This window comes from Alternaria incomplexa (genome assembly GCF_024043165.1).
Source record: "Alternaria incomplexa strain BMP 0042 chromosome Unknown scaffold_9, whole genome shotgun sequence".
Taxonomy (NCBI): domain Eukaryota; kingdom Fungi; phylum Ascomycota; class Dothideomycetes; order Pleosporales; family Pleosporaceae; genus Alternaria; species Alternaria incomplexa.
In genome coordinates, this window is record NW_026249858.1 from 462989 (window position 1) to 488782 (window position 25794).

General features: G+C 53.6%; 10 protein-coding genes across 10 annotated transcripts; 5 read left to right on the plus strand and 5 right to left on the minus strand.

The window, feature by feature from the left end:
• Positions 1-194: 194 nt before the first annotated feature.
• On the plus strand, positions 195-665 carry J4E90_006519 (uncharacterized protein; the record flags this gene model as incomplete). Its single annotated transcript, XM_051436064.1, has 2 exons — positions 195-426; positions 496-665. The coding sequence occupies 2 exons, from the start codon at positions 195-197 to the stop codon at positions 663-665; spliced, it is 402 nt and encodes a 133-aa protein (XP_051289858.1).
• Positions 666-706: 41 nt separating this feature from the next.
• J4E90_006520 (uncharacterized protein) lies at positions 707-5855 on the minus strand (the record flags this gene model as incomplete). Its single annotated transcript, XM_051436065.1, has 2 exons — positions 707-5574; positions 5621-5855. 2 exons carry the CDS (start codon positions 5853-5855, stop codon positions 707-709), a joined length of 5103 nt encoding a protein of 1700 aa, XP_051289859.1.
• Positions 5856-6158: 303 nt separating this feature from the next.
• Positions 6159-7589, plus strand: SLU7 (mRNA splicing protein; the record flags this gene model as incomplete). Its single annotated transcript, XM_051436066.1, has 1 exon — positions 6159-7589. One exon carries the CDS (start codon positions 6159-6161, stop codon positions 7587-7589), a length of 1431 nt encoding a protein of 476 aa, XP_051289860.1.
• Positions 7590-8295: 706 nt separating this feature from the next.
• J4E90_006522 (uncharacterized protein) lies at positions 8296-11809 on the plus strand (the record flags this gene model as incomplete). Its single annotated transcript, XM_051436067.1, has 7 exons — positions 8296-8336; positions 8434-8498; positions 8548-8623; positions 8685-8926; positions 8974-9216; positions 9265-11666; positions 11723-11809. 7 exons carry the CDS (start codon positions 8296-8298, stop codon positions 11807-11809), a joined length of 3156 nt encoding a protein of 1051 aa, XP_051289861.1.
• A 260-nt stretch (positions 11810-12069) lies between these two features.
• J4E90_006523 (uncharacterized protein) lies at positions 12070-13377 on the minus strand (the record flags this gene model as incomplete). Its single annotated transcript, XM_051436068.1, has 3 exons — positions 12070-12506; positions 12559-13145; positions 13289-13377. The coding sequence occupies 3 exons, from the start codon at positions 13375-13377 to the stop codon at positions 12070-12072; spliced, it is 1113 nt and encodes a 370-aa protein (XP_051289862.1).
• Positions 13378-13738: 361 nt separating this feature from the next.
• J4E90_006524 (uncharacterized protein) lies at positions 13739-14461 on the plus strand (the record flags this gene model as incomplete). The annotated part of the gene is made up of 2 exons (XM_051436069.1): positions 13739-14124; positions 14182-14461. The coding sequence occupies 2 exons, from the start codon at positions 13739-13741 to the stop codon at positions 14459-14461; spliced, it is 666 nt and encodes a 221-aa protein (XP_051289863.1).
• Positions 14462-15004: 543 nt separating this feature from the next.
• J4E90_006525 (uncharacterized protein) lies at positions 15005-16371 on the minus strand (the record flags this gene model as incomplete). Its single annotated transcript, XM_051436070.1, has 2 exons — positions 15005-15553; positions 15619-16371. The coding sequence occupies 2 exons, from the start codon at positions 16369-16371 to the stop codon at positions 15005-15007; spliced, it is 1302 nt and encodes a 433-aa protein (XP_051289864.1).
• A 999-nt stretch (positions 16372-17370) lies between these two features.
• PIL1 (Eisosome core component) lies at positions 17371-18805 on the minus strand (the record flags this gene model as incomplete). The annotated part of the gene is made up of 5 exons (XM_051436071.1): positions 17371-17677; positions 17728-18040; positions 18090-18273; positions 18326-18459; positions 18688-18805. The coding sequence occupies 5 exons, from the start codon at positions 18803-18805 to the stop codon at positions 17371-17373; spliced, it is 1056 nt and encodes a 351-aa protein (XP_051289865.1).
• An 845-nt stretch (positions 18806-19650) lies between these two features.
• On the minus strand, positions 19651-21082 carry J4E90_006527 (uncharacterized protein; the record flags this gene model as incomplete). Its single annotated transcript, XM_051436072.1, has 3 exons — positions 19651-20689; positions 20738-20879; positions 20932-21082. The coding sequence occupies 3 exons, from the start codon at positions 21080-21082 to the stop codon at positions 19651-19653; spliced, it is 1332 nt and encodes a 443-aa protein (XP_051289866.1).
• A 193-nt stretch (positions 21083-21275) lies between these two features.
• On the plus strand, positions 21276-22249 carry J4E90_006528 (uncharacterized protein; the record flags this gene model as incomplete). The annotated part of the gene is made up of 2 exons (XM_051436073.1): positions 21276-21519; positions 21612-22249. The coding sequence occupies 2 exons, from the start codon at positions 21276-21278 to the stop codon at positions 22247-22249; spliced, it is 882 nt and encodes a 293-aa protein (XP_051289867.1).
• Between the last annotated feature and the right edge of the window lie 3545 nt (positions 22250-25794).

The following is a 25794-nucleotide window of genomic DNA, read 5'->3' on the forward strand; positions in this document are numbered from 1 at the left end:
CATGTCGCTGCATAAGTACGCGTATCTCTTTCCCAATACCGTTAGCGCGAATAGCTTGTGCTTACTCACCTCGGGCTCAATCCAATCACTACAGTGCAGGTTGAACGCATCAGCTTCTATATGTTAGCTCAGTACCCCTCGTCTTATCATAAACATCCCTCATATCCATAATTCTCTCCAACTCCCCAGCAGCGATGTCGACACCCCAATCCCGTGCCATTGACTTGACCCTCCTCAATCTAACCAACATCTTCGGTCAGAAAGACAAGACGACGCGTATGCAAGCGATTGCCGATCTCTGGGCACCAAGTTCAGATGTGCTCTTCGTAGACACATTGGGTGTGTTCAAGTCGCATGAGGCAATCAGTGAGATGGTGGAGAAGATACAGGGTATGAGTGGAGAGGGCGATGAGTTTGTTGCTTTAGGTACGTATATCGATCGACGCTTTGATTGTCGTTCTAGGGGAAGTGAATTGCTAAGAAGGTGATGTGCAGGCAATGTCGCATGTCTCAAACATGACGACAGAGAGGATATCTGGGTGACGAAAGTAAAATGGGGCATCGAAACAGCCAGTAGTGGAGAAATGGGGTTAACGGGTGAGGATGTCCTGACGATAGTGGGCGGAAAGATCAAGGCATGTTACACGTTTCTTGATTCGAAGTAATGTACTGTATTCCAGGGTATCCAAACTAGCAACAATCTACTTTACCATGCCAACTCCCCACACTCACTACCCCCTCTACTATCTTCCCTTTCCAAACCCGCATCCTCACCCACCTTCTCCATGAGCTCAATAACAGGCCCAACACTGTCTTTCAGCGCAGTCAACCTCGAGCGTTCCTTGATGCGCGTATAAAAGACTGGACAATCCCTACTGTCGCATTTGATCTCTTCGCCCCAGGCGAGATTCGAGCAGCGCCGGCATACCTGTTCGACTTCTGCGACGCGTGTTTCGCTGTCCCAGATGCGGTATTTGAGCGAGAGGAGTGAATGTGCTGGGCGCTTGAGACACTTTGCGCAAAGTGGGAGGACGGCGTAGGGATTGTTTTCGCTGCCTGGGAGATGTGTAGGTGGATTTTGAGGTAGTTTCGAACGGCAGACCATGCAGCTTGAAGATTTCATGTAGCTTTCAAGAGTTTTCTTGAGGGATGCGCTGCCACCGGTGGAGAGGGCGTTGCTTTTGTCGTGCTTGATGGTCATGGGAATCGTAATATTGCGGATGCGCTGGACTTTCGGCATCTCATCGAACCATTGTCTTACGTTGGCGCCAACGAGGTTGAAGATGCGCTCGAGTGGTGGGATGAGGTTCTTGCTGATGTAGTATTCGGCATCGAGCTCGAGATGGTCGTTTTGGAGCAAGGTCTCCGGGCTGACGCAGCGATCGATGAGGCGCGCTCCGGGTGCACCGGTGATGACTACGTATGGCACGCGCTCGCCATACTGAGGCTCGGCACGTGGGTCAGCGAGCATACGCTTTGTAGCGATGAGGGCACCGGGCGGCGGAGGGCCCCTGTCAGAGTACGTGCCTAGCTTGACTTCCTTGGCGAAGAGGAAGTCCTGTATACTGACACGGCCCTCCATGATCTTCGCGCATTGCTCCTGGAAGTACCGCTTGACTTGGCTGAGGTCTGATGTGCGGAAAAAGAGCTTGAGAGCCTTCTCTTCGATCTTTTGCTCTGCAGGCGTACCGTCGCGACGGACTGTTTCGATACCCTTCGCGTCAAAGTCGGGCTCTTTCTGATTGCGGTGCTCATACTTGAAGCCAACGTAACGTTTCTTGGCAAGTAGAACGCAAGGATGGTATACCTTCTCGAACTTGAGCTTGATGGGTCGTGGGTTCGCAGCGGTGATAGCAGCGGTTATCTCCTCGCCGATGGTGAATGCTTGATCCTTGGTGCGCCCTTTTAGATGGATGAACAGTGAATCGGTGTCTCCGTAGACGACCTCCGCACCCCACTTCTCCGTGGCGTGTATCATTGCAATGGCCTTTTCCAGGGTTTCGCGACCAGTCTGGACGATACTATCTGCTATCTCAGAGCATGGCATACGACCGGAAAACGACGCAGATGCGTAGCCGTAAGTGACGTTAGCCAATAGCTTCAGCGCCAGCTGCCTATTATTCAGTAGCTGCTGCAAGGTTCTGTCGTCTTTGTCCTGCTTCATCCCACTCTTGACCATCACACGAGTCTCCAGAATTTCGCCAAGCATCTTCGCTAACAGGGACTTCCGCATTTCTGGTTTGACATACATCATGCCGTTCGGCGCAATGTTAATGTGGTCTTTTACCAATTCTAGCAACTGCGGCTCGCGCTTGAAGTCCATGAAACCCATCTTGTTCTGACCTCGCCAGCTGACGATACGTCCGAGACATGTCGAATAGCAATAGTTGTAGGCAATCATGACACTGGGATATAACGATTGGAAGTCCAGAACGAGAACGGGGCTTGAATAGAATGCACTCTGTGGCTCCATAACCAGCGGTAGACATTCGAGTGCATTTTGCTGACCGACCTGCTTTCGGCTCGGTGATACAAGGATGAAATTCTCTGGCTTTGCGATGCGGAACATGGTAGACTCGACCTTGAACTGAGAGCCTCGTGAGATGACTGCAAAGAAGTCTACTCCAAGCAGGCGAGCTTGCTCACTAGTACGAGGTACAATTTCGTTTGCTTCCAAGATGTCGAGATTGAGTTGCACACGTGTGCGAAAATGATGAATAACTTTTGTCAGATCCCTTGGCTTTCCATTTGTATACCAAGTCGTAAGATCGGAGTGTTGGTAATGCGGTATGCGTTTGTGCAATAAGTGGAAGACCACGTTTTCCATGGTGTATTGTAGCAGGTTCAGCTCTCCGCGCATAGCTCTCCAGATGTTGATCATATGTCGGCCAGTGATACGGATAGTAGAGGTATGCGTGAAGCCCCAGCGGTCGGCCTCTTTCCCAAATCTGCCATGAGACTGCGACTTCATCCTGCTGATCTCATCGCAAAGATTGTACTCGTACTTCATCCTCGCGCGTTCGATGAGGTAACCCCAAGAGCTATTGTGTACTTCGTATCCCGTGAGTATGTCCGGGTCAAATTGGCGGACGATATCGACCACGCGGTTGATGAGATCTAGCTCGTCTTCCTCGTATTCAACTTCGACTGGAACTTGCTTAGCAATACGCATAGCGATGCCATCTTCTTCCGAGAAGCACAGTATACCGGAACGCGGTCGATCAGTGGTCGCGTTTTCTTCGCCTTGCACGCTCCAGAAAATGCACTGGATCTCATCTTCAGCCGGGTCTGGTACGAGTGAGCCTCTTGAGTTGACGTGTACTTCTAAGCTCATGATGCTCATATACTGAGCTTCGTGCTTAACACTAGTTGTCTTTTGCTTCTGTGAGTACTTGAAGCCATGAGGATTCTTCTGAGTTGGACCTTCTATCTGTGAAATGTGGCTCATTGGGTTGAATTTACGCACTGGCATAGTTGCCGTCTCGTCTTGTGCCTTGGTTTTAGGCTTCACCACTTTGCGTTGCTTGATGTGACGGCTGGTCCAGCGCTTCACTTCTTTGAAAGTAGGAGGAGGTCTTGAGAGTTCCCAGTGACGCAAACCACAGTTATGTGATCGTTCTTGATCCATTGTAGCTTGTTTCTTCTTGTCTAACACAACTGTGGGATACTCTCCAATGTTGGCAAGAGAATTACCAGTGGGGTCGAAAGGAGGAAGATACGGTAATGTGGTGCTTTGTAGTTTGAACTCGCGACCCGCATACTCTCTTGGCCGATCTGGAACATCCTTCTCATCACTGTAATATGCGTCCTGATAGATTACCGGTGGGAGTCCCGCATGCATCATGGTGCCTTTGACGACCTCAGCCGGTGGAGGTAGCGCGCCGTAGTAAATAGTACGATGCTTGTGCTGGAACGATGTATCCAGCCGTCGCACTAGAGAAGCTACCTTGGAGCGAGCTTGCGAGGTACTACTGTTCGGCACCATTGGCGAGGTCTTTTGATGCGTCCATGGGGTCACAGGAACGAGTTGCGAAGGTCTGGCCGTAAGACGCTTAGGCCCAGGTGTCTTGGGCCCTTCTTGGGAATTTGAATACCCAGATTGACTCAAGCGATGAAGCGTCTCCGGTGCATTCGGGTTCTTTACTACAGGGAACGAGAAAGTAGTCGGCGCCCCTAAGCCTTGAGCTTTGATACTCGTTTGTGACGATTGACCGGGATGAGGTGGATCGTCGTTCTTGTTCAGGGCGTTGCGAAACGAGACACGCCTATTGGTACTCTGGGTTGTTGCCAGGATTCGTTGACGCTTGTTGTAGTCTTCTTCTGCGGGTTCGAGAGAGCGCTTCCTTTGGCTCATCGGGCTGCTGGACTCTGGTTTTTTGCCATCGTCATCGGGGTCAACTAGATCAATTCCTTCGTCGATGAGTGCATCTTCAGCTTCTATGTCACTAGAGCCCTTGAGTAAAGATACTGTTAGGGGATCCATGGATTGCTGTTCTTCGGTGTCAGAATGATTGTCGGCGTCCACTGGATTGCCGTCTTCGCCGTCCCCGATGGGACCGTCACTGTGAGGCTGTCTGGGTTCTGGCTCGTGAGACGCAAGCTGAGCGTCAATGTCCACAGGCGCACCACCTTGTTCTAGCACGTTGACGTCTTGCTCGAAGTCGTCATTTGGAAGCTGCTGTGTAGACAAGACCTCGGGATAGAGATCTTCGATACTCTCTACAGCAGTCCTGATACGCTCCTGGCCAGGGATGGGTTTGACGAAACCGTCAAATTTGGCTTCGCCCTTTCCTTGTCTTTCCTCGATGATTAGCTTTTCGATGAGTTCTCGATACTCCTCTTCGTGAATCCATCCACCGGCCTTGGTGTTCCGCATATCAGCCGACATGGACACAAGCACTTCAGCAGGAAAAGGACTGCTCGAAGGATTGGAGAGGCCCATACGACGTTTGCGTCGGCGCGTTTCGTCTCTCCAGAGACCAGCCATTGACGGCACGAATTTGTCATCTGGATTGCGTGGCATTTGGCTCGATCGCTCTAGGAAGTCGTGGTGGATGGGTCGATATTGTAGTTCGTGCCGATTGAGGATGTCCTGGACGCATATATCGACTTCAAGAGTGCAGTGACTTTGGCGTGGGTATTGATCCTCATCGGCTATGAGTTCGTGGGGAATAGACGCATCGTGCCACTTGTGGACAGTGGTATCTACCTCTTCGCTGTCTGGAACGGGTCCCCGGAACTGGACTTTTGCGCAGTTAATCCAGTCGCATCCGTACAGGTTGTAGTCGCACATCCACTGCAGGAGGTACTGCAGGTGACTCTCATATGGCTGGAACACCCGGTTCAAGATTGCTCCTTGATGCAGCAGGTCGGTAAACCGAGTCATATGCATGGGGTTGAGCATATAGACTTTCAAGAAAATCTTGTATCCAACACTGTATCCAAAGAAGGGAACACCCTTGACGAGAGATATGTGGCCAACGTATATCGACTTTCCATCGTATGCATTTCGGCGGTACGCGGTGGCGAGGGCGTGATCAATGGAGGCGCGGAGATCCAGAATGTACGCGTTGACTGGGAGGAGTCAGCTTGATACCAATTGTACGGCTGTCACACGCACCAACATCTTTCTCCAAGCTGCCATTATACTCCAGATATAGGTAAGGCAGCGCTCCATGGATATGAGCGCACACCTTCTGCCCCGTCTCGGTCGTACCAAACGCCCGGATTACCGGTACTTGCGGTGCGCCCAGTCGGCCTGCAGGACCGGCATTGCGCCGGAGAAGAGGGTCGATGTCTGTCGGAGCCGCCTGGTAGTTGTCGATGCAGTTCAGGCGAAAGCGGAAAGTATCCATGACGACACAGCCGGTATCCAGAAAGTGTGTGCGAAAGTGGAAGTTCGCATCGTGTTCAGGAGATCATCCAAAATCAAACTCGCGCATCGCACGCGACAAGGTTGTCGGTGGCGGAATGGAGTGAAAGAGACGCGAGGCACAACAAGCGCGACCGGACTCGCGTGGTCCCGTGACGTGCGGGATCGACGCTGCAGCCAGCCCTACGCCACTAGTCGGCGGTCCACTTTGGCCGCCATTCTAAAGCTTCTACCAACTGACAACCTTCACCACTCCACGCGACCGAGGCATCCTCCCACGCCCAACATGCCGCCCTCCCAACCCAAGAAGCCCGACGTCTCCGCCGCGGCAAAAGAGCGCAACGAATACATCCCCTCGTTCATTTCGAAGAAGCCCTTCTACGCCGTCGACGAGACTGGCGAGGACAACACCGATTACCTCGAGCATCAGCGTCTGCAGAAGCAGGAGCAAGACTCAAAATGGTATGATCGCGGCAAGAAGGTCGGTCCGGCTGCGACCAAGTTTCGCAAAGGCGCATGCGAGAACTGCGGTGCCATGACACACAAGAAGAAGGACTGCCTGAGCCGGCCGCGAAAGGCAGGCGCAAAGTTCACAGGCAAGAACATCGAGGCGGACGAGGTCATTCAGGACGTACAACTAGGCTTCGATGCGAAACGCGATCGATGGAACGGCTACGATGCATCACATTTTGAGGAGGTCATCGAGGAGTACAACGCCATGGAGGAGATCCGGAAAAAGGCCAAAGAAGCTGAGAAGGGTGACAAGTCGGATGACGAAGATGAGGGCGACAAGTACGATGCCGAGACGGACATGGGTAGGAAACAGGCCACATCCACACGGAACCTGCGATTACGAGAAGACACGGCAAAGTATCTGCTCAACCTGGATCTCGACTCCGCGAAATATGACCCCAAGACGCGCTCCATGGTCGACAGCGGCGCGACGGCCGACAACGCCGCCCAACTAGTAGCAGAGGAAGGGTTCATGAAGGCGTCTGGAGATGCAGCTGAGTTTGAGAAGGCGCAGCGATATGCTTGGGAGACACAGGAGCGCGGAGACAAGAACAAGCTGCACTTACAGGCCAATCCTACGTCTGGCGAGGTCATGCGGAAGAAGCAGCTCAAAGAGGCTGAGGAGATGGCAGCAGCCAGGAAGAAGGCCTTAGCGGAGAAGTACGGCACACAAGAAAAGTTCACCGACGACTCCCTTCGAAAGACAGCCGTCACAGAGAACGAGCGATATGTCGAGTACGACGAGCGAGGCGGCATAAAGGGCGCACCAAAAATCAAGGCAAAATCAAAGTACCCAGAGGATGTGCTCCTCAACAACCACACATCAGTCTGGGGCAGCTGGTGGTCCAACTTCCAATGGGGTTTTGCATGCTGTCACTCGACAGTCAAGAACTCGTACTGCACGGGCGAGGCAGGCAAGGAGGCTTTTGAGCTGGCAGATCGGATGCGCACCGGTGCTGACCTGGACGAAGTACCCAAGGAGATAGCATGGAAGGAAGAGGCTGTCCTGGAGGAACACGTACCCAATGCACCCGACCGCGCCGAAAAAGCAAAGAATGATGCTGCCAGTCGGAAACGAGCTCTCGACGAGATGACGGGAGGCGTAAATGAGGAGGAGATGGAAGAGTATCGCCGCAAGAGGACAATGGCCGCGGACCCTATGGCTGCCTATCTCACCAAGGGAGGGAAAAGTGAAGCGGTTTGAGGTGTCGAGCCTTTCTTGACGGCGTCATAGGGCATCATTATTGTATTCGTAGCATTGCATGGCGTTCATCATACCCTGGAGTCGCATCTAAGATAGCATGTAAAATGACATAGTAGTTCCTGATGATCGCTGCGTTGGCCATGCGTGATCGGTACAGTTCACAGAGCAAGGGTGCATCCAGCGAAGTCATGCAGCCCTGTTAGTGAAGACGCATCTTGTCGCCCTCCATCACGGATGCCAACTCAGACCCGAGTCGGTTGCGCATGCAGCCGCGTATGCGTTGTTAGTCCATGGCGAAGGCAGCAGTTTAGGCCAGGATGCACAGCCCAAGTGGAGGAGTTCGCGGCACCCGATGCAGCAAGAATGCGCTTCTAGCTGCATGGCTCGGAAGATTCTAGCTCGAGTAAAGAGGTTTTGCCTGCGAGCAAATCTAGAATTCAGTATTAGATACAAGGGTTAGACCTGGTCGGGGGTGAAGGCGATGACGAAGCGCCAAGCTGCACGAACCACCTCCCGGGGTCGAGTAGTAGGAGCTCCTCTGATGGTTGACTGACCCAACAGCGCAACCAGATATCTCAACCCCACACCTCCCCATTTCCGCGCATTGCTTTTGCGCGCCTTCTCCGACACCGACCATTAACCTTTCCCTCCTACACTTACCTGCAACTACGAACAGCAAGCTCGGAAAGAGCTCACGGCGACCAAGATGGCGCTCTACGGAAGCTCGCGCAACGTGGACATGGGCAAGTACGTATATCACCATCACTATGCCGGCACCCTCTGGCGGCCTGGAGAGAGCGCTCCACAGGAGAAATGTAGCATGGCCTAATATGTTTGTATCCAGGCAGGAGTCGGAGCTTGCCATCAACATTCGCAAAGCCACGAGCATCGAAGAGGTCTCCCCCAAGCGTACGTATCGGAACTCGTCAGTACGCGCATGAAACTCACAATAGCGCAGGGAAACACGTGCGAGCATGCATTGTCTACACATGGGATCACAAGAGTTCCGCGTCTTTTTGGCAGGGCATGAAAGTGTAAGTTAGCTGGAGCGCACCCGCGCTGCCCAATCGCCCAAATGCTAATAGCATGTTCCAGGCAGCCAATTCTCGCCGACGAGGTGCAGACCTTCAAAGCGCTCATTACCGTCCACAAGGTCCTCCAGGAAGGCCACCCTATCGTTCTTAAGGAGGCGCAATCGAACACCAGCTGGCTTGAGAGCCTGTCACGGGGCTCCACGGTCGGAGAAGGCATGCGGGGATATGCGCCGCTCATTTCAGAGTACATCTACTATCTTATGGCCAAGCTTGCTTTCCACCGACAGCATCCCGAGTTCAATGGTACGATGAGCGGCAGCAAGACGCGGATAACTGGCTGATTGGAATAGGAACCTTCGAGTACGAGGAGTACATCAGCTTGAAGTCGATCAATGACCCTAATGAGGGATACGAGACCATATCGGATCTTATGACGCTACAAGATCAGATCGATGCTTTCCAGAAGCTCATCTTCTCCCATTTCCGGAGCGGCGCGAACAACGAATGTAGGATAGCGGCGTTAGTGCCACTGGTTCAGGAGTCCTATGGTATCTACAAGTTCATCACCAGCATGTTGCGCGCAATGCACACCAGTAAGGACTAGAGTCTCGGTTGATTTGCGCCCTAACTAACCAACGTAGCACTCGGTGACGACGAAGCGCTCTCTCCTCTACGCGGCAGATACGATGCCCAGCACTACCGTCTCGTCAAATTCTACTACGAATGCTCGAATCTTCGGTACTTGACCAACCTCATTACAGTGCCAAAGCTGCCACAGGAACCACCGAACCTGCTCTCGGAAGACGAGAGTGCGCCCGCACTACCTCAACGACCCCGCAACGAGAAGCCCGAACCCGCTCGCGCTCCATCAGTCGACCCAGAGCCAATCAACGAGTTTTGGAAAGACAATCAGCGGAGGCAACAAGAGGAATACGAGGCTGAACAGCAGAGACTACAGAGGCAATGGGAGGAGGCTCAGCAACAGCAGCAGCAGCAAGCGATGCAGGCACAACGTGACTTCGAGGAGCAACAACGGCTTCAGGCAGAGCAAGCTCGGTTGGCGCAAGAACAACTCATGCGCGAACAGTATCAACAGCAGACACAGGGTCGCCTTGCTGAGCTTGAGCGAGAGAATCTAAACGCGCGCGCTCAGTACGAACGCGACCAGCTGATGCTGCAACAATACGACCAGCGGATGAAGGCATTGGAGGGCGAGATCAACCAGATGAACCAGAACTTCCAGCAACAGATGGGCTCGCGAGATGATCAGATAAGAGCACTTCAGGAGCAGCTCAACACATGGAGATCAAAGTACGAATCGCTAGCCAAGCTCTATTCGCAATTGCGTCATGAGCATCTCCAGCTGCTGCAGAAGTTCAAGGCAGTTCAGCTCAAGGCAAACTCCGCCCAGGAAGCCATTGATGGGCGAGACAAGCTGCAACGCGAGCTGAAGACCAAGAACTTGGAACTGGCAGACATGATCCGCGAGCGCGACCGAGCGCTCATGGAGAAGGACCGTCACACTGGTGGCCACCGTGAGGAGACTGAGAAGTTGAAGAGGGAGCTCCGTGCTGCCCTAGACAGAGCCGACAATCTCGAGCGTGGCAAGGGCTCAGAACTTTCGGCAATGCTGTCAAGACACAACCGAGAAATCGCGGACCTTGAGGAAGCGCTGCGGAACAAGACCCGCGCGCTAGACGAGTTCCAGATGAAGTACCGTGAAGGTGACTCTGACCTAGAGCGTCAACTGCGCGACAAGGAGGAGGAGCTGGAGATCTTCCGTGCTGGTATGGACCAGACGCTACTCGAGCTGAACGAGCTGAAGCTCAACGCTGGTACCAACGATGATGTTCTGGATGGTCACTTGGACACAATTATCCAAGACAGCCTCCAGAAGATCAACGACCTCATCGACTCCGTCCTCCAGAGTGGTGTACAGCGTGTTGACGATGCGCTATATGAGCTCGACTCTCCTATGCAGGCTGGAAACCAGAATGCCACTGGCGCGTACGTGCTTTCGCAGATCGAGAAGGCATCAACATGCACCATGGAGTTCTCAACAGCTTTCAACAACTTCATTGCTGACGGGCCGAACGCCAAGCACGCTGAGGTTATCAACGCCGTCAGCAACTTCGGTGGCGCTATCGTCGATGTGTTGGTGAACACCAAGGGACTGACGCGATTCGCTTCTGATGAGAACAAGGCTGACCAGCTCATCAACGGCGCGAGAGCCTCTGCAACCTCGACCATCAGGTTCTTCCGTAACGTCCAGTCAGTGCGCATGTACGACATGGACGCGGAGCAGAAGATCAACGTTGTCATCAACAACAGCACAGAAGTCGTGCGCAACCTGCAGAGCTTGTCCAAGCTCGCGGACGCCTTCGCACCCAAGAGCAAGATCACCAACGCCTCTGGCGATCTTGGCGACTTGGTCGACAACGAGTTGACCAAGGCAGCCAACGCCATCGACGCGGCCACCGAGCGTCTGTCCAAGCTGATGAAGAAGCCCAGAGACCAGTATTCCACCTACGAGCTTAAGATCCACGACTCCATCCTCGAAGCCGCCATCGCCGTCACAAACGCTATTGCGCAGCTTATTAAGGCCGCCACCGAATCCCAAAAGGAAATCGTGCGCGAAGGCCGGGGCAGCATGTCCAAGACCCAGTTCTACAAGAAGCACAACCGCTGGACCGAAGGTCTCATCAGTGCCGCCAAGGCCGTCGCCACATCGACAAACATGCTCATCGAGACCGCCGACGGCGTCATCTCCGGTCGCAACTCGCCCGAGCAGCTCATTGTCGCTTCCAACGACGTTGCTGCCTCCACTGCTCAGTTAGTGGCTGCCAGTCGTGTCAAGGCTAGCTTCATGAGCAAGACGCAAGACAGGCTGGAGAGCGCATCTAAGACTGTCACTGCGGCTTGCAGGTCGCTTGTCAGGCAAGTGCAGGAGATCATCGCCCAGAAGAACAGGGACGAGGGCGAGGTTGTCGACTACAGCAAGTTGGGCGACCATGAGTTCAAGGTCCGCCAGATGGAGCAGCAGGTATGTATTCATCAACAACCCTTCGGGGAAGAACAGACGCTAATATATGATTCTAGGTCGAGATTCTGCAGCTGGAGAACTCACTTGCGCAGGCTAGGACCAGGTTGGGTGAGATGCGCAAGCTTTCTTACCTTGAAGAGTAGATGTCTGCACTTTGGCGCTTGTTCGTTCGTGTGGATAGCTGCTGGTTTATCGTGGATAGTTACCATTCATTATTATTGTCTCATGGTGGACACCCTTTGTAAACAAAGCTTGTTCTTCTTCCTCTACAGTTTTGAAAGAAAGGGAAATCAACGATTTGTTGTGACTGACGTTGTCTTTTATGTGAAACACTACCTAATTATTGTACATGAACCCATCTCAACCCATCTCAACGCTTTCTCTTCAGCCCCAAGTTGGGCGATCATCCCATGCGAGATCGCCTCAGCTGAAGATCAAGAGGGAACCCCTCTTCCTCCCCCTTCTTGTACAAGAACAAAGCCTCCTCAACCGTAAACATAACCCCCCTCTCAATCCTGGCTTTCGCCTTCGCCTCTTTCAGCTCAACCTGCCTCGCCCGAATCTTCTCCAGACAAGCTTTCATCTCGTCGGCAGCCAGAGCGCGCTTCTTCTCCTCAGCCTCGCGCTTCTTCTCTGAAGCTTGGCGCTCCAGCTTGCCGACTTCGATGCCAATCATCTTGGCCGAAAACTTGTCCGCGAAGACAATGTCGTCCGCAAGCTCTCCCACCTCTTCTGGTTGGAAGGCGCGTTGGTCGTCTGTATTCTCGAACCCAGGCCATGTAGGTGGGTTTTGCTCATCGAACAACCTCATGTAGGTTGGTAGGTATGTCAAGAGGTGAACTATTTCACTCTGTTAGCATCATGTAGGCTCCAGGGTATGTTGAGAACTCACCTGCGCAACCCTCGTAGGCCTTGACGGCAGCAAGATGCTCGCCCACCGAGACATCCTTGATACAAGGACAGCAGATGATCGGACGGTTCTGGCGAGGATCTTGGTAGACAAGGTGTCCGCACACCAGACAGAAACGCACAAGCCGATCTGAGTGGAGACGGTATGTCGTTCCCCGGAGTAGGTCGTCGTGTTCATCCCCTGTTGTGGGTACGCCGCATGTCAGGTCGCAGTCTCTGCACACGCCCAGTAAGTTGTCGTCGAATTCGGGGTCGTTGGGAAGAATGGGGTAGACTTGGAAGCATAGCCGGCAGCCAAGATAACCTTGGCCTTTGGTGTACGGGTTAAGGGTGTATGGGGTGCACTTGGCATGCGCGCGCCTCACTACGAATGCTATCTTGTCTTGGAGCTTGAGGCCATGAGAGAAGCCTACTTCGACCAGTGGGCGGAAATGGCGATGAGTCTGGCAGAGGCGGAGGGCGGTCTGGTAGTCGGTTGCCTGGATAATGCCACAGAGGACAGTGGGTGGTAGATCCAGTAGGCTTTTGCGCTGTTCGGGGCTGACAGGGGCCTTGATCTGAAGTCCTTTGCTACAAGGTTAGTCGGAAGGTTAGTCAAGATCCAAGAAGCGAAATAGAAGAAGCGAAGTAGAAGAAATGAGGTAGAAGAAGCGACGTAGAAGCAAGAAAGAGAGAAATGTAGAGGCAATGCACGGAGGTTAGTCAAGTCGTACAAATCCAGAGTAAGGTTTCGGGCTCCAGTGTCGTTTGCTCGATGGTTAGCGCTCTGTTGGGCAGCGACGCCAGAGTTGGGCTGTGCCATCTTCTGAGCAGAGAGTGTGAGAGCTTGGTAGTAGCTGATATCTTGCTGTGATCTGATTGTGATCTGGTAGTGATCTGGCTGTGATTTGACTGTGCTTCACAAGTATCCTAGAACGCTGTATTCAATCACGTAAGTTGTGCTCGGTTAGTGAATGATCAGGTTCTTGTCAACAAACAGAACAAGTTCAAAATCGTTGTTTGTGCCCAGGTGCCTGTGGATAAGTGGGGCTGGCTTAGCGGGACACGCGATCACGTGCGTGGACTAGCGCGCTTCTCGAGTAAACAGCGATGGACACAATGCGCCCGCTATTGACTGGCTTCGTAGTACATCGAAATCCGTCGCAGTCTGCGATTATACCATCATGCCTACCGCCACGAATCCAGAATCGCGCTCTCCATCTCCCACACCCGCTCGACCCATCGCAGACGCACCCGGCCCGCGCGCGCAAGGTCTGATCAATGTATTCAACCAAGCCTCCAAAGCGACCTTAGACAAGTGTTCGGCCAAGAACTTCGCTTCGTGCTTCCCAACGGCTGCACAGTATAGCCCAGAGGTTCTGGACAACCTGAGAGGGCAGATTGTGGATCAGTTGGACCGGACATGGAAGAGCAACTTCGAGGACATCATGGAGAGGAGGAATGTCGTTAGGCTGCTCAACTCGCTCGACCAGTGCATAGAGGATGCGAAACTCAGGAAGAAGCGCGCCGAAGCGAGTGCCAACGGTGGGCCCGTGGAAACGCCTGTGCCGTGAGTTTGCGAATGCGCCCGCTCTTGTTACTCTCGAATACTGACTCGAGGGCATAGACCGCATACCCTTACTCCAGCCGAAATACATCTAGCGCACCTCATGCCTTTCCTCGAGAAGCAGGCGACCGATATGAACACTAAGCTCGTCGAGACTCAGCAGTCAAACACCGAGCTGCTTTCGACCGTCACCGCACAACGCGCCGAGATAGAAGCCCTAGTACGAGGCCTAGAGAATGTCATACAAGATCTGGATGCTAGCGCGCAGATCATGGCTCAAGACGATGTACAAGAACTGAGCAGAGAGACTAGGGATCTTGAGATGGAAATGAGGACATGATACTGCAGGGAAGAACAATACCCCCAAGATACTAGGAGCTTTCATCTTGAAGACTCAGAAAGATATCGTGTCTCTAGCACGATCGCGCCACGCGCTCAGAACCAGCGTCAGACCGCTAGCACCGGGTCCGACACCCCGCTTAGTTACCCGAACAGCGCTCTCGTCAGAGCCACGCATGCCTGAGACGTACAGGAGGAAGATGGCGGCAAAACCATACTTGCAGATGTTGAGAGAAGATAGATGCGGGAATGGCGGTCGAGAGGACGCATGGTGACAGTTGCTGAGATCGCAAGTCTCTGCTAGTGGAATGCAGTAAATGGACGTGTCAGCTATCGCGAGGGCGAATAAGAGAGGTATCAGGCGCATCGATATTGACAGCAGGAGTTGAAGGCTCGAGAACAGGCAATTCGACCATTGTCAAAGGATGAGATACAAACGGACTTTACAATGTACTTCTGCAAAATACAACAACATTATGAGTATACGCATCTGTTCATTCCAAACCTGCACTATATACACATCACTCACATTACCATACCCACTCTATGGCATGTAGCACTTGAGCAACGAACCCAAACTCAACTCGCTCCCCGTCTGCAACAACAGATTCAGCGCTCCAGTACCAAGGTACACAGGGCACTTGATCGCCTGCGCCTCATTCACAGCCTGCTTCAACGATTCCGCATACCCTCCAAGCACCTTACCCTTCCCATCCTCCTTACCCTCCAAAACAGCAATCATCTTCGCACCCGCATCCTTGAACATGGCACTTCCACCCGCAGCATCACACGCCAGCTCGTAGAACTGCGGTAATGGGATACCCACGTGCTTGGCTAGCGAGATGGCTTCAGCTGCGGAGACGAGGTGGATGCCGGTTAGGAGGTTGACTACGAGCTGGAGCTTGGCTTCTTTGTCCTCGGCTGAGAGGCTGCTTTGGATGCTGGTGACGGGCTCGGAGGTCCACAGGCGGACGATACCGGAGTCGTCGTTGGCGCCCCAGCCGCGGTCGAGGGCGGAGAAGTAGACTTGTTCGGCGGCTGAGCAGAGGGTGGCTGGGAAGGCTACGCTGCGGGACATGGATGTGATGATTCCCTGTTTTGTTTTTGTTAGTACAATGCCACATCACTTCGGGATCCCCAGGGTGGAGGGTTACTTACAGTATCCTTCAGGATAATCGTCACAGCACTCGCTCCCGGGAAATAGTCTTCCTTCAGCGTCCTCTGACTGCGATTTTCAAACATCCAACTCCAGCCCGTACTCCCCAGCACCTTGTCGTACACATCCTGTCCGTTCAAGCCCAGTCTAGCAGCGAATCCGTATGCTTCGCTAAGAGACAGGATCTGGATTGCCGCAAGCACTTGATGAACCATCTTCATGTTGCTGCCAGCACCGATCCCGCCATCAACGATGAAAAGCTTGGAAGGGGCGGACATTTCTTCGAGTAGCCATTGGCCTTTTGAAAACGCGGCAGATGAGGCGCCCGCCATGATGGAGAGAGTGCCGTCTGCGGCTCGGCCTGCACCACCAGAAACAGGCGCATCGATGAACAGGACATCATCGCGGCCGATATCTACGAGCTCTTTCTCTACACTCTTCGCGTACGCACTTGGTACTGTCGAGCACAGCAAGAGTGTCGCTCCCTTTGGCAAAGCGTTCACAATGCCGTCTTTGTCGAAAAGCGCGGGCTGAGCTTGCATAGCCGATGCGACCATGACGATGTAGAAAGGCTTGTCTTTTGCAGAATCGGAGAGTGATGTTGATGGTGTGCCGCCCGCAGCCTTGAACTTCTCCAGCGAAGGAGGATAAACGTCGAAACCGGTTACGGGGTAGCCTTGCTTGACGAGATGCGTGGCCATGCCCATGCCCATTGCGCCTAGGCCGCAGAAGCCGATTTGGGGTTTAGAAGACATTGTTGTGGTGTTCGTGGTGTCTTCCTGGTTTGGTTTGAAAGGGGGAACAGCTTGGTGTCCCAAAGTATCCTATCTCAACACTGGGTTCCAACGTTGACGCGACGAATACTGCACGGAAGCCGTTATCCACAGATGCGGTAGTTCTCTTCGGTGTCACTCTGCTTTATGCTGTTCCCTGTATCTAGCTCTTTCTTAATTGCGATACATCCGATTTGACGTCTGAAGTTGAGAGTTGGAGTCAAGATGTCAGTCACAAAACATCGACCACGTACTTCTCTCCCATCACCCCACAGTCCAACGTCACACGCCGCTACATTCCCCAGGGAAAATGGCCTTGGGCCGGCAAAAGACCCGTCTTCGGTCATTGACATTCATCCTGGTTGCCCCGCACTATGAGCGAAACCGGTTAGGTGGGGTATCTCTCACCCGCCGAAAGTGGGTCGTCGGCAAATGACCGATGGCAGACTGTGTTGGGGAACCCGGCGGCACCAAGATTGGACATTGAACATCGGCGGGCGGGCCGGCTCGATGAAAAGATGCTGCGGCTTGTTGATGAGAACGAAATGTGTCCGGCCGGTGGGCTTCAGGTTCGGGTCAATGTATGCCGTGATGGAGATTAAATACAAACATGCATAGTGCTGCGAGAATAAGAGCTTCTGGACTTCAATCACACAACGATAACTGCGGCAGTCGCATCATGGTCAACGAAGCATATAGATTATCTCATTACACTATTACTGCAAGGTTCATACAACGCGCGGTGAAAATCGTCAAAAAGTCATGATATCCGTGTGCCCAAAACCAGACTTCAGCTTCTAGTGAGATTGGTCATCCAGAAAGCTTTCCATCACATAGCCCAAGCCACATTGATCGGATATATCGGATCCAAAACTGCAGTGTCGTCGCTCATTCCATCGGGGGTATAAGTCGTCAGTCCTCGTGAAGACGGACTATTAGTGGACAGAGAGTGGAACACTGCTTAAGCCGTCAGTGCGACGTCTAAGCAGCAACAACCCTCTCGTCCTCGCGACCGCGCTGGTGCTCACTAGCGATGGTGGAAGTGACGTCGTCGTCAAGATCTTCGCCCTCGTAGCCGTTGCCCTGGTGCTGCTCGGCAGGGATCCACAAGCCAGACTCCCTGTCGAGGGCCTGGTCTTGGCCAGAGAGGTCAACACCCTCGCCCATGTTGCGGTTCTGGTTGCGGCGACGCTGAGAAAGGGTGCGCGATCGCTGGGAGAGCTTGGAGGAGACAGAGGCGTTCTGAGACACCCAGTTGGTAAGGGCATCCTCGCAGTCTTGAATGATGCTGTGGCATGTTAGTGGGGGCTTCTCATTGAAAGGAGTAGAGAAACTTACGCCTTGCTAGCCTCGTAGCCATCGTAGGCTTGGCGGGTCTCTCCGGGAGTGACGGGGGTGTCGTCAACAAGCTCGAGCAAGTGCTTTCCGTAGCCAGCAATGATGGCCAGCTTCTCGCAGTGCTCGCGCATGGCATCGAATTGGTACGTGAAAGCTGCCTTGAGCTTCTCACGGGTGATGTTGGAAAGTTGGGCCTCCGCGACGAGGGACTCGGCCTCAGCGCGTACAAGCTCCTGCTCAAGGACAACAATCTTGGGAGAGTTGGGCTCCTTGTACTTCAACTGAGCAATCTGATCGGTGATCTTCTGCTTGCCTATTTGAACGTAAGCGTCAATCGGACAGCGCGCATGTAGAGGACCTACGGTCACGGCTGGGCTGGACGGAAGCCTCGATGTTGCGGATGCTCTTGATGGTGACGCGGTATTGGTCGTAACGGTCAACGTACTGGTCCTCGAGCTCACCGATCTCGTAGATGAGGACACCGAGCTTGTCAGTGACGTCAGAGACGTCGTCGTCGCAAGCCTCGCCCCAGATGGAGAGTTGTTGCTGTGTGGCCAGTTAGTACTACGTAAAGTCGCACAGGGTTGTGCAAGCTTACTGCGACCTCCATGCGCTCCCTGGAAACAAGCTCCATGCTGCGCATGACGTTCTTCTCCATCTTGACAAGTTGTGACAGCTTCTTTGCAAGGTCGGGTCCGAAGGCACCAGCGGACTTGTGGCGGAAGGTGTGGCCTGTATGGTAGAGGACCAGTCAGCAACTGTAGCATAACAAAGCATTTTTTGAACAGTCTGGACGCTATCCGGGAGCATCAACGATCGAAATGGTCGTCATTGCTGAACCATGCGACGAGGTATGCATATGCGGTGTGCAAAAATGGCATTGCGCGAAGCTCCTCGCACGATTCGCGTCGGGACTGGAAACAAGACCAAAGCAGGCAGAATCGTATCTAGAGGACGTACCAATGTTGGCCTTGCCAAAGAAGCGTCCGCTCTTGGTCGAGGACGAAGGGGGCGGGGGGCTCTGAATCTGCGACGCCGTGGGCGCGCGAGACTGGCGCATGCTGTAGGTTCTGTGCATGTTGGCGGTGGTGCTCTGGCGATTGATCAAGTGTGGATTGGAGGAATGTAGTCGTGCTTGAAGTTTCGGGGGCGGCGCGGTGTTGATATGGAAGGCGCAGAGATGTCGCGGTATGACGGAGGTTTTGTTTAGGGGACTTCAATGACGTAGCGTTTGCCTAGCCCCACTCTCCCCGTGGCGATCATGTTCTCGGGCACGCTACCTTCCCTCACATCATGCACATCCTCCACACTGCGACATTGGCACGCCCAAACCAGCATAGAGCATCCTCCTACGACCCTGAGTACCTGCATTCGACCCAGACCCCTTCTCGTGGTTTGTATTCCCATGCGACACATATATCGTACACAGTCAGACAATGGTTGCCCTGCTTGCGCTGATCCTACCTAGCTTGGGGCCAGAACTTTGGCGCCAGTGGCTATGTCCGATCCGGCTGATGTGACGTTGATGTGTGCCTGTTTTCGGGACCCATGGGCGCCATGACAACCGCACTACCAGGAAATCGTCTCTCTCTAGACCCTCGTAAGGAGCCATTCAAGTCGTCTATAAATCAGGTTGCGCAACTAATAAGGTTCAAATAGTTGTTTCCTGCAAGTTTTCAATGCTCCAGGACAGCGACTACACGGCAGTGGACATGTTGCTGTAGAGGAATGGATTTCGTTGCCGGAGGTTCCGCGACGCGTGTGTACAGCACTGGTGCAGAGTGGTTATCTTTGCAATTCCAAATATACGCTTGCACTGGCAAGCTTTGGCCAATGGCAGAAACTTGGTTTTCTCAAAATCTACTGCCCACGTATAAATCGTGCATAAAACCATGGTATATCGTTAAAACATCATGCTCAGGACTAATACATCGCTCCGTCATGCAACGAGTTGGCGAAGACACTGAGGATGCTACCTGCTTCGCCCAGGCCAGTGGTTGGGCGCAGAGCCCAGAAGATAAGTTCGCCCTCCCGCGGTGACCGGCGGTGGTGCACAGCTAGTGATGCTAGTCCCACTGCGAATACAGTTGTCACACCTAGGAGGGTGTTGACGAACAACGGAGACGGGAGCTCAGATCTGACACGCTTTGATACTAGCGTTGGCTGTGAGACAACGACGTTATGCCGTCGAGACAAGGCAGACAGTCCAGGAATGTTGCCCAAGATCTCCTTCGCACTAGCTACCGTACTAGAGGCGAGAGTCTGTGATCTTGCTGTCCATGGTAGAGAGGTGCTTCTTAGGGATTTCTTCGCGCCAGTAGACACAGACCAGACATCTACAGGGTCGACCTCGTCGGTATAGAAGAACTCCTTGCGCAACTTGCGAATGTATGCTCCGATGCGTGGATACTTGGTCTGGATAGTCTCCCTAAGCCAAGCTTGGGGCACCGTTGGGAAGTACAGCAAGGACAGATAGCCAAAGGCAAGACAATCCAAGCTAGAAGGCTGCTCTCCACGAAAGAGATGGTCGCGTTTCCCCAATAGATCTGATAAGGGATCCAGGAGCTCACCCGACAGAGCATCCAGTCTAAAGCGCGCAGCGTATACTTGGCCACCTAGAAGACCACCTAAACCCTTTCCACGCCCCATGCTCATGGCGCTGGGCTGACTTTCGGTCGGTATGCCGGCTGCCCTTTTTGCGGCCTCATATTCGGACGAAGCAGTGCCTCGACCTGGCGCAAAGCCTTCCTCGGCTGTAGTATCCACGTCCAAGCTACTGAGTCCCATGTGCGCCGTCCGGGCTCTCGCAAGGTCTCGTCTTTTCGGCGGGACGGTGTAGTTGGCATACCATGGCAGGATTGCGGTATAAGCGGACGAGGTCGCGGTGTTGTAGTTTTCGGCAGAGACGTAGAGGGACAGGTCGATCAGAGGCGTCGCCGTGGACTGGAGAAACGTGATAAAACTGGAAGTGCGTTAGAGCAAGCCTATTACTTGGTCTTTGGGTACTCACGCCGTCCTGTCGATCTGCTGTCTACTGGATAGGTTGACATCGAGGTCATTGGTAACTGCAGGGTGATTGCGGAGGTATGCGACGATATCCTCGAAGCCGGATGCGGTCGCAACATCGTCATCAAAAAGGATCGGCAGGCTCTCTGCTGCTGTGTAAGAATGTACTTCGGCCACGGTGGGGTTGCAGTCCTGTACCTGTGGCGCCAACCGTGGGGTCGTGCTCCGCGACGAGTGTCCAGTCTCCCTTGGGAATAACGCGCTGGCAGTAAGCCACCGTCGCTATGCATTCCGGCTCTATTGAGGGGAGGCCGAAGGCTGGGCCCCATACATGAAGCTCAAGCACCATGTCTTGTGCCGTGTTGCGGTGCGCTGTTGGTCTGCGAGACCCTGACGCACTTCTCTACAACTTCTGCGCAAGCCGATCGGAACGTTCCTAGCGTCGGAACGCGTGCACGTGAACACGCATCATCGTTGGTTTCCATGCTCCCAGTCGCACTTGCTTGATTACATCGTCCACATCAAACCTTCACAACTCCAACATGGCACCACTCCGACGCTACTTGCGGATTACAAAACATTCGGTCCTCGAGGTCCGCATCTATCTCGACAGACCTGCTGACGCTGAGGCATGGCTGTTGAAACGCGATGATCCAGCACTGCCACGCGTCATTCAGGCCATACGACCGCTTGTACTGCCCAAACTGCGAGAAGAAAACGAGCGGGGTAAAGGCCGAGGTGGTTCCAAATCTAAAAAGAAGGGAGTGAAGGATGTTGTCGTTGAAGGTAAGCTGCATGAAGCCTTGTCGAACCATCTAGGATACAGGCATCCCCGCATATATGCTGCAGTCTTACTCAGACGGCTAACATCACGTCAGATGATTTCGAGGTCTCGATCTTCTTGACGGACCTATCCTCCCGCCACTCCGTTATGACCAAGCAAAAGATCTTCAAAGACAAGGCCCGCATCCAGAGCAACTCGGGCAAACTCACCAACTGGCTGACAACCGGAACTAGCGATCAGCCTGTCGTTATCAACGAAGATGCCGCAGATCCGATAGTCATCAGAGAGGAGGAGGACGACGAGCCTATCAATCTTGCTGATATCCCTGCAGCCGACGTAGCTGGAAAGCAGCCTGAACGTTCAGCACGACCAAGACGCCGAAGAGGCAACAAAGAGCATGATGGAATCGGCGATGATACGGACAGCGAAAGTTCGGATCTTTTTGTCCCCGAGCCTCCTGCCAATGGCAGCAAGACGAAGGCCACCACAAGGGATGATGATCAGGCCAGTGATGAGGAACCACAAGCAGATGATAAGAAAAAGCTTGGTCTCAATACATCATATGACGGCTTCAGTATCTACGGCCGTATTCTATGTCTTGTCGTTAAGCGCCGTGGCGTGCGAAATCCGGCGGGAGCGAGTGGCGCAACTTCCAGCCAGGCAATGCTGGAGAATTGGGTGTCTACGCAAGCTGTGGCTGAACAGCTTGACGACGATGAAGACGCCGTTTGAATAGATTCAGCAAGCTAGTGCTAGCTGGCCGGCAATTCTATCATGACAGCTGTGGACTGATACGATCGCGGACTACCAGGGACAAAAATAACAAGGGCGGTCACGATTCGCCGACTCTGAACACGACAAGTTCATGACAGGCTTCATCCACGTGGAACGCACTGTGCTGAACCATCATACCGGATAAATGCGCGGTCCTTTAAGAAGCCCCTGCGCAATAGGTGGCTTGCTTAGTGAACCATTCTCCCAGAGGACCCAACATGCGCCACGATTTTCGCGCGCCATCTTGTGTACGCACGCCTCATCTTACCACAAACGCGGTCAATGTCCTAATGGGGACTTGATGAGGATAATGAATCTGAAACAAAGCACACAGAGATGCTGATGTATTGACAAAGGTGGGAGGATTTGTCGGCTTTCCGGTACGACCAGGCGTGCTATTGTATCTAAATGCAGATTTCGGGCTCGATCGATACATTGAATATTGCGACACCGCTCCACAGCTCGCTAATCGAAAACAAATGTGAGGAACCACTGCCTTGGCGAGCGTGAACTCGGTGCTTCTCCGGCGTACACGCTCCCAAAGTCGTCTCGTCTTTGTCTTGTCCGAGTCCTTTCCCAGATAGCGCTTCGGGCTCGCCGGCCTGGCACAGCCCAATCCGCTTTCGCGCGAAAGTGAAGGAGCGTAAGCCACACTGAGTGCGGCAGCGGCGCCGAGACATTGGTGCGCGTACCTGCAGCAGCGTGCCTGGAGTTCTCTCCACACAAGCTATTGATCTGCTGATGACGATCGCCTTGATCCACCGCCGTTATCGCACCATGGCTGCCAAAGCATGGCAGAATGAACACCATCTCTATAATGACGTGGTGTGCGGCTAGTCACATCGATGAAAGCGGAGCCGGCTGATAGAGTTCAGTGCCAATACGATGTTTCTTTTTCGGCGACATGAACGCCGCATTCGTCGCTGCAGGCAGTCCTGCATTGGGAACTGCGAGAGGGCTTATTGAATCAGACAGCCTCAAGATGAAAAGTTTGTCGGTCGAAAGGTGCCGTGATTACTTACTGCAACTTACTGCATGGCGGCCGCCCCTGCAGCTCAACTCTGTGGCTCCAATCTTATGGGCTGCAGGCTGTCAATTAACGGCAGACATGCTAACGCTCGGTCTCCTGTCGTCTCTCCGCGCTGGCCAGTTGGTTGGAACGCTTGTCAGCCCTAAAGTCTTTCACTGGGATGAGACCAGATCTCCGCTGCTGTCGCATGTCTTCGCATTGGACTGTAACACCGTCGCAATCCTTACCCACCATGCTGAAACAGCTGCTCTTTGGAAGCGTTGAGACTGAGCTACTGAACTACCGAAGGGGGTGGCGATGGTGAGGACGATACTTGCTGTGTTGAGTTTGACGCATCGTCTGCCCCTGCAAATCTAATCGCTTACCTTCGACGATGAGCGCATCGCCGCACTTTTCTTTCTTTCTGATGAATGAGGAACATTCTCTGCTTGTCGCGCACAGGCTCTTCAGGGCAAACGCTTCGACAATCGTGGCATCGATCGGGGAGGCTGCAGGGGTAAAGAGAGGCATACATATTGCGAATCTCAATCAAAGGAACGCCTATCTGGAGTCGGACGTGGACCCCTGGCATCCACGTGGATCTTGACCAGCTGAGACATGCAAGTTGCGGTGCTGTTGTCCGTCAATCCGCAATGGTGTTCTGCGGTGCTGAGCGCCTAGTGGCAGCACGGCGCCCGTTCAACTCTGTCCTTCCGGACCAGCCGAATATACTGATAACCTTTATCGAGCGGCCACTGCCAGCCAGTTGTGGTCGCCGGACGTTCTTGGAAAACAGGGCATACTGGGCGTCGGCAGCTACTCCTACCTCGGTCACAAGCGCGAGCCAGGATTAATACGAGTCGCACGAAGACGGCAAGCCAGAAAGACAAAAATAATCATGACATGCCTTTGTGCGGTGCTTCGCATTCTCAGCCTAGCTGCCCACGAACAAACGTGTGTACCCCGGCCTGTCGATTCAGGACAGCAGCTGGAAAGTCATGCCTGACCTCACACCGCCAGCACGGGCGCCAGCAGCTGTGGACATTGTGGAGCGGAAAATTCTAGGGGGCTTCGAAATTGGGTGGAAGCGTCAAAGAAGCACGGGAGAAGGTCGGCATAGGCGCTAGATCTTCGTCCTGCGCTGGAGGTCGGTGGGTGTCGGACGTTGGCAAATAGGCGACGTCGCAAATTGTGTGACGGAAATTTACTGTCAGTGTGTCAGAATTTGCTCCTGGCACGCACCGGCTACTGGAACCGAGCGATGCCTGTTCCTGAAGCGCTCGCAAGCAAACCCTCTTGCAAGCGGTCCCAAGGCGGCGACTGATCCCAGCCCTGCGCACCGTCAAGGTGAAAAGGAGGGCTACGTTTCATTCACACGACCGTTCGCACTAGCCATGTCTGCTAGCAATAAGCCGGTAGTGTCAGGGAACAGGTGATGTCAGAACAGAGAACGAACGTGCCGTGGGTCAATCATGCCTCGCTGAGCCTGCTGCCTTGCCTGAAGGATGATGCGTTGTACGAAGGACATGCCGCGACGGCGACAATACTGCGACAGGATTGGATCAACACGATCTTCACACTGTCACGAGGCCGATGAAACGACAAGGCGGTAACGCGCGAGTTCGTGTTTCTTCTCCCCCCTGCTCATTAAGTGACCAGGATCAGCGATGTTTCGGCGTGCTTTAGCTTATGCACAAGCCAGGAGCCACCCCTTTCCTGCTCATCAGCCCAACGCCTCTTTCACCGCTTGGGCCGTGCCATGCCCTGCCTAGCATTATTACACACATCGTCAAAGTACGTAGCTGACCGACATTTTGGGGGTCTGCAATCTGAGCACAAACATAAATACGTTGACCCCCCACCATCGGAGAGTTCGTTTCATCATCCAGAGCCGAAGACTACTACCACTACCACTACTACTACACTACCAACCAACACTACAACAACCTACTCAACGCTTCCGCTCTACACAAGCCTAGCAGCTTCACCTTCAACTCAACACAATGGCCGCCATCATCTACGAGGAGTCCAACATGGGATCGCAAAACCTCCCACCTTGCCCTGGCCCACCACCAACCCGCCCTCTGCCTCCTGTCCCATCCAAATAGACATCGACATGAACATCAACTCACATGTCTGTCTTGCTCGACTTACACACTTGGCTTTGGCGCACCACAACATCGATATCAACTCCGCATCCTTACCCGAACATCCACCGCACCCCACCCTAATACTCTACCAACCGACATCGACCCGCACCTTGCCGCCTGGTCTGCCGCCATCATGCAGTGCATCTGCAGCACCCAGTACGATCTGATCTTGGACGCACTGCGCGCCCTAGACTCCGAACAACTCCCTGTCACTCACCTGACATCCGCCGCGAAATCCGGTTAAAAGCAGCCTACGCTTGTCTTTGGAGAGCGATCCCACACCACTTCAGCCTTGCATCACAAGCCTCCACATGACGGCCTGCAGCCATGTGGCATTGCTGCAT